The sequence below is a fragment of the Limulus polyphemus genome, unplaced genomic scaffold, assembly GCF_000517525.1.
Source record: "Limulus polyphemus unplaced genomic scaffold, Limulus_polyphemus-2.1.2 Scaffold97, whole genome shotgun sequence".
In the NCBI taxonomy this organism is placed as follows: Eukaryota; Metazoa; Arthropoda; class Merostomata; order Xiphosura; family Limulidae; genus Limulus; species Limulus polyphemus.
This window is the reverse complement of record NW_013665707.1, coordinates 1,051,949-1,059,323: the sequence shown is the minus strand read 5'-3', so window position 1 is coordinate 1,059,323 and position 7,375 is coordinate 1,051,949. Positions and strand designations below refer to the sequence as shown.

Below are 7,375 nucleotides of genomic sequence, written 5' to 3'. Positions count from 1 at the left end.
TACCGAGGAAGTTACGGGAAGTTGTGCTGCGTCAATCCCATGATAATTTAACAGGAGGACATCTCGGAATTAAGAAAACATTGAGTCACCTACAACAAAGATTTTACTGGATAGATATGAGGCGAGATGTGGAAGAATGGTGCAGTACATGTAGTGCTAAAAGGGGATCCAAGCATAAGGGATGCCCACCTCATGAAGAGTTGCCTGTGAATATGTCAGGGTTTGTGGAACTGTTATGGGAAAGGATGGATGATATTCACCATCAAGTGCATTCAAACTTGAAAACGTCTGCTGATTCGATGAAGCTAACTTATGATAAGAGATCTACTGAAGTCAGCTTTGAACTAGGAGATAAGGTGTGGTTGTATAATCCCAGGAAGACCAAAGGAAGTCTCCTAAGTTGTCTTCTCCATGGGAAGGCCCATATGACATAGTGGATCGTCTCTCAGACGTGACTTTCCAGGTAAAATGTGGTCAGCGAGGTAAGCCAAAAATGGTGCATGCTAACAGGCTTTGGCGTTATCACGGTCCAGGACATTTCAGTTGGGATGAAGTGGACAACAGAACAAATGACGCTGCTGAAGACGTACCACCTGAAGAAGCCACTGTCGAAGAAGAAACTCTACTCAGTTTTGAGAAGGGAAATGGTGTGACTGTTACCGACGATAGGACATTTCCTGATGAAGCAGATGAACCCCACGTGAAGCAGAAGCCAACGAGACGGAGACCAGTACGGAAGAAGATACGTTGGTAAAAGAGTAGCCCAAGAGTTGGCGGTGGGTGGTGATGACTAGCTGCCTTCCCTCTAGTCTTACACTGCTAAATTAGTGACGGCTATCGCAGATAGCCATCGTGTAGCTTTGCGCGAAATTCCAAAACAAAAACAAAGAAGATACGTCCCGTAAAATTAAGACTTTGTTGAATTGTAATTTTGTGTTTGTAATTCTGTACATTTAATTAAGTTATTGTTAATTGTTATTGGTTTATTGTAAGTGGCTATTGTTTGGGACGAACAATACTAAGGAGGGGGCAGTGTTGCGTCAGCGAGGTCACGTGACTAGTATCACGCCACCCGTTTTCTAGAAATATCCTGTTCCTTCGGGAGTGCCCTAGCATTTGCTAGATTGGGGGTGGTGTGGTATATATAAGATAGTCACGGCGTAACAGGACAATGCGACTGTTGAAATTAAGTGTATCGTAAAGTTGTATTCGGAAAGAATAAACCAGTTTTATTAAGAGAGGACTTGTGTCGCTAAAGTTTCGTCGGAACGAAGTTACGGAAAAGTTAACTAACAACTGGAGGCGTAACAATATGTTCTTTCCCTACAATGTACTTCCGATAACACTGCTTTCACTGCAAAATTACTTGCATCTGTATCTGTTATGAATGGGCCTTCAAGAGTTGGATATGCTATTATAGAAGTATTGGTTAGTTATTTCTTTAGTTGTTAAGCAGTTGTCAAGGATTTTTTTTTGTTTTTCTAATAGAAAAAAAAAAAACATAATAGCGGCTCTCTCATGTGATGCTCCAATAAAACAAGACCTCTAAATAAAATGCAAGCTCGCAATATGTTGTCTTTACTATTGTCTTTCTTCACTTGTCTTAAAATATACCTGCTCGAAATCAATGAAACTATTAAAAGGGAGAGTTCAAGCCTGTAGAAACTGATTAAACAATTAGAAAGATGTTTCATCGCCTCTATTCTTCAGCATCTGAAGATTACCTATGTAACAATATTCAAGATAAGCTGGAGTACTTTTTTTCTGTTATAGCATTTACTAATATGTCCTGATATGAGTATTTAACTTCTCAGTGGTATTTAAACTGCCCTTCTTTCTTCCAAGTACTCAATGAGTACAGGCACAGTAATGAGGTTAGATGTAACATAGACCAGCCATGTAGTTGATGCCATTGCAGCTTTCGAGTGAGTAAAAGCAACATCATAGTTTCCTGAGCACCTAAAGTTTGTTGTCTGAGGATTCTGCTAAAAATCTGAACTCAATACAAAGAAAATAACTTGATAAGTTGATCACAGGAGTTTAATTCTGTGCTTGTAAGACAACGTGGCCTTTTGTGTAAAACAACAATAACACCTTATCGCATAGTCACCGGTGATACACATCCAATTGTAATTAAGCACAAAGCTACACAATGGGCTATCTGTGCTTTGCCCACCACGGGTATCGAAACCCGGATTCTAGCGTTGTAAGTCCGTAGACATACCGCTGTGCCACTGGGGGGGGGCAACACATCCAATGAAACAAACACTTTTCAGTCTTCCTTTCAGCACCAGAGATGCAACCAGTGCTGAAATTGAGCACATGTTGAATGATGGAGTAATACAACTTCTAGAGTCTAGAGAGTGCTTGATCTTTTCCAATGGTTATCACTAAGAAGAAGGATAGAACACCAAAGTGTTAATTGGTGAATATATTTATATTTATGTTAATACCTATCCATTACCTTGAATAAACGAATGCCTAAATGAACTAGAAGGTTCCCATTTGTTCAGTGAGCTAGGTCTGACTTCTAGTTGCTGATATGGAGAAACTCTTACAGTCAAAAAGTAATTGTATGAATCTTGTATCATGTTATTCAGTTTGTGTAATGTACCTAATACGTTCTAGAGGCTCATGAAGCTCACACTGAGAAGGGTTCCAATGGGAGAAAATTTCAGTCTCATCTATGTAGATAAACGTTTTGGGCTATCTGTGCTACACCCACCACGGGTATCGAAACCAGATTTTTAGCATCGAAAGCCTGCAGAATTACCGCTAAGCCAATGGAGTGGGTGAGGAGCTTTTGGATTGATGAGCACAAATTTCCTTACGATAAGAACTCTGAATAAAATGCAAGCTCACAATTCGTTGTCCTTACTTCCACTTTTCTTCATTTACCTTAAAATATACGTGCTTGAAATCAATGAAACAATTAAACGGGCTAGTACAAACCTGTAGAAAATGATTAAACAATTAAAGAAATTTTTGATCGCCTCTATTTTCCAGCTCCTGAAGCATATGTAGGTAACGATTGCCAACCCAAAAATGATGCATGAATTACAATTAAGGGAATATTTCACGGCGTTTTCCATAACCCTTCAAATGAAGAACACACCTGGATCATACTTCCGTTAGCCCCTTGAATGAAAGTTATATACTAAAGTAAATTGCTTTGTGTATGCCAGTATCAACACGAAGCAAAGAAAATAAATTTAGATTGTACGGGTCTGAAATAAATGTAATTGATTTTACAAAATTTATAATCTGTGTCGTATTGACTTATTTTTTTTTTCCAATTGATTCCGAGTAAGGTTTTCCGCAAAACAATATTTACTAAACAATGAATGAAAGAAAAGATACAAGGATATCATGGAAGTTGAAATATACTATGCTCTTTAAAGTAAAAATGTTGAATATTATATCAAAAAAAATATGAACAGCGATAAAAGTTGAATAAGTTTTAAATGTTTTCTTCCTGACTTCTTTCTATTTCGTATCGCAGTTTGGACAACAGTATAATCTTAATACTGTCTTTTCGCAGCGTGGTAACAAGGTGTAAAGATGGGACGCATGCACGCTCCTGGGTAAGTTATGAAGAAAAGTCTATAAATATTTTTGTGCACGTATTTTTTCCATCTTCGAAGTGATGTATGAATTTGAAGTGTGTTTGTAATTTACATATCCTTAGAAGAAAATCTATGTTGCAATGGTTGAGAAGTCTTAAGACAAGTTGAAGCAAAAATGGCCGTCCATTAGGCCTAATTAGTACACAGTGTTAAGGGAAGTGTTTACTCTTTTAAATTTAAGTGTAACATGTAGTAACTAAACAAAGATTATTATTTATATTATTAAGCTAGATCATGAAAACAATTTTATGAGGAGCATAGTATTTTATTGCCTCTATTCTTCAGCACCAGAAGCTTACCTATGTAACAATATTCAAATTTCAAGATAAGCTGGAGTACTTTTTTTTTTTTCTATTATAGCCTAGTCACTAGATGTAAGGTATTTACTAATGTGTTCTGATGTGAGTATTTAACTTCTAGGTGGTTTTTAAACAGCCTATCTTTCAAATACTTAAATGATGTTCTCTGGTGTGTCACGGGCACTGCTTAGTGCTTGTCACTACTACAGTAATTGAATCAATGTATGAAACACACTGTTTTCTTTTGTCCAGAAATCAACTAGTAAATACTTTACATCTAGTGACTATGCTATAATAGAAAATAAAAGTACTCCAGCTTATCTTGAGTAAGCTTATTATGCTGAAGAACAGAGGTGATGAAACATTTAATTATTCAAAACTATATTCCTTATAAAACTGTTTTCACGATTTAACTGTTTCTTAATGTAAATATTCATCTGTGTTTAGTTACATGTTACACTTAAATTTAAAAGAGTAAACACTTCCCTTAACACTAACAGTTAACACTATACTAATTAGGTCTATGCTATGGACAATGTAGTTTAAACAAAGAACTGAAATCATCACAAAAATAGCTAAAATGTGACTATTGTAAACCCTGTTTGCTTGTTTCAACAGTAAGTTAAAACTATAAATGAAAAATAATAGAAGGATAAATGAAAACAAAATAATTTGTATAAAGCACATTTACTGAGATAAAGGGAGTTAACAGTTGTGTTGAAAGTTTATTTTCAGAAAGATACATTCACAGCAATTCATATGGTATTTATTATATAGTTGACAATAACTAATCAGCATGCTGATGTATTTATGACTATTGACTCACTGTCTTATACATCCTAAAACTCCAGGAGTTTACAACCTGAAATTAAATGAAGTGAAAATCAAGTAATGCATGGGTAATAAACTCATACTTTGTAATTACAGGACAATTTATATATAAGAGAAGTAAAATTAAAAGAAAAAATTTTTACTTGAAATGCAAGGAATACGATGAGGTAAATGTATAAATGACTTTTGCCTTAATCACTGCCTTGCTAAATTAAGATCAGTTTACAGGCATGCCTTCAGAAGCTTTTATGCTTTTAAATGGCTTTAAGGCACTGACACATGACTTCCTAAAGCTTAATTGTACAATTTTTATGGTTTAAATGTATTCTAAGTTAGGACTAGGGGAAAAATTTTGAGTTTTGTAATCAGCAGTAGAATGTAAACTTTATACAATAGCTGTTTTTAATATTACCTTTTTCATTCATGGAGAAATCTTAGATATTAGATGGACTTGTATACAGAATTCTGTGTGTCTGTTGATGCTTTTTTTAATGGAGAGAAAGAAATATCATAGTGTTGTACTTCCTATTAGTGATAAACAGGCATTGACACTTTCATGATGGTATCTAGCAAGAACAATGAAGTCATTTCTCAAAATAGTCATTAAATTTTATATGTGGTTTTAACAGAATCTCATTCAAAATTGATACTTTCACTATTGTCAATTCCTTTCTCATAAGTAATTATAATTTTAAGGCTTTTATTTTACTTCCTGGACTTTTTTTTTTTAAACAATAGCCTTTCAACTTGTAGGGCATTGATTTTTTCTTAATAAATCACTTGAACACAGTCCTGCTAGGCTGAAATGTGTAGGGCTTGATAAATATGTCCAATGTAATTCATTAGATAAATGTTGTTAGTTTTAACTTACTAAACTCTATAAACTTTATAAGCATGTAGTTGGGTAGTAATTTGCTGTTAAGTAAAAGATTTGATAAGTTTAATTTCTATGTGTAGAAATTAAAAAATATATAGTTGTATTTAAAACAATATGAAGAGACAAAATTTTACTTTCTATCTAATATAAAAAGTTACTTTCACTTTTTCAGTAAGGGTATATCCCAATCAGCTGTTCCATATAGACGCAGTGTCCCAACTGTAAGTTATGTTTTACTCATTTCTAAAAAAATGTAATTATAACTTTTCTTGTAAAAATGTTTGCATATTAATATAATGAAAGTATAAAATGTGTACTGTAAAAAATTACAGAATATTTAAATAAATTGATAAAAAGTTGTAAGTTTCTGAATTTTTATGGACTGAATAGTAACATCAAGGAATTTTATAACTACTGGCAAAAGTGACAGTGGTCTAATTTTATTACATATTTTCTAAATTTTCAACATAATGAACCCTGTATGCCATAAAATAATTTGAATATGTTAAAGGGTATTCATTTATAGTAATGATAGTAATCTTTGAAATGAAGTATACCATATATCAAATGACACAAATATCAATATTTGTATAAATGTAAACTTGTATTTATGAAAGAGTATTCCGCTATGTAAATACAAGTATTTCTAATAATATAAAATCAAAACTTTTATATTTTTTTCTAGAGTCCTGAAAGTGTAGTTTATCTAGTTGGCCTAGTTTAGTTAAGTTCATGAAATTCTTTGAGAATGTGTGTTTTTTCTAGTGGTTAAAGCTAACTCCAGATGATGTAAAGGAGCAAATTTGCAAGTTAGCAAAGAAAGGATTGACTCCTTCTCAGATTGGTAAGTTTATACCACAAGGTTTTTGCTTCAAACTGGTTATGTTTAAGTTTTTGTGAAATTCATGTTTGATATTATGTAATCTTTTGGTAAGTAGTTCAGACACTTTAGATAAATTTAATCTTTAATAAAAGAATTGTTTAAGTGCTGTCATTTTTGTGCAGCTTTGTAAAATATGAACTATTACAGAATTTTAACATTATGTTTTTAAGTTTTGCTTCATGTTTTTCTTGATTTAGTACTTTATAAGTTTTTTTTTAACATCATTTACTTTGGTCAAATATTTTTATTCATTTTAATTTTTTTTTCTTGTTATTTAAATAGTACAACAAAATATTTTTGTTTCCAAAAAAAGGTTTTACATATTAAAAGTATATTGGATTAATTTTGGTAAAATATGGTTATAGGTTTAAATCAGTACCACACTAATCTGTAGTTTTTTATTTCCTGTCCTATTATGTAATAGTATTTTGAAAATGTTTCTCCTTATATACACATCCTAGGTGTGATCCTGAGAGATTCCCATGGAGTAGCCCAAGTAAGATGGGTCACTGGAAACAAAATACTGAGGATTCTTAAAGCTAAAGGCTTAGCTCCAGATTATCCTGAAGACTTGTACTACCTGATTAAAAAAGCTGTTGCTATTCGTAAACATTTGGAAAGGAATAGGAAGGTAAGATTGTTGTATTTAAAAAAAAAAGGAAGGTAGATGTTTTAATTAGATTTATTACCAACAAAGGTCAAGTGAAAGAACATCAGGAATCTTTCACTTTTACATGTCCTGAATTGGATGTATTAGGTCTTCAAGAAATTAATGTCTCGTTTTGGAACACTTTCATTAACCACCCTCCAAAAATGTACACAACGTATAATGGTTGGAGATGGCTTGAATGGGTAATGA

At 33.2% G+C, this 7,375-nt stretch overlaps 1 protein-coding gene across 1 annotated transcript in view; it reads left to right on the top strand.

Annotated features, from left to right (window-relative positions):
* The first annotated feature begins 3,455 nt into the window (after nt 1–3,455).
* Nucleotides 3,456–7,375, top strand: part of LOC106469572 (40S ribosomal protein S13) — an 8,617-nt gene continuing 4,697 nt past the window's right edge. The window contains exons 1-4 of the mRNA XM_013930077.2: nt 3,456–3,584; nt 5,806–5,854; nt 6,399–6,477; nt 6,978–7,147. Coding sequence (XP_013785531.1) covers nt 3,562–3,584; nt 5,806–5,854; nt 6,399–6,477; nt 6,978–7,147 — 321 coding nt within the window. The 5' untranslated portion in view covers nt 3,456–3,561. The remainder of the gene's footprint in view (nt 3,585–5,805; nt 5,855–6,398; nt 6,478–6,977; nt 7,148–7,375) is intronic.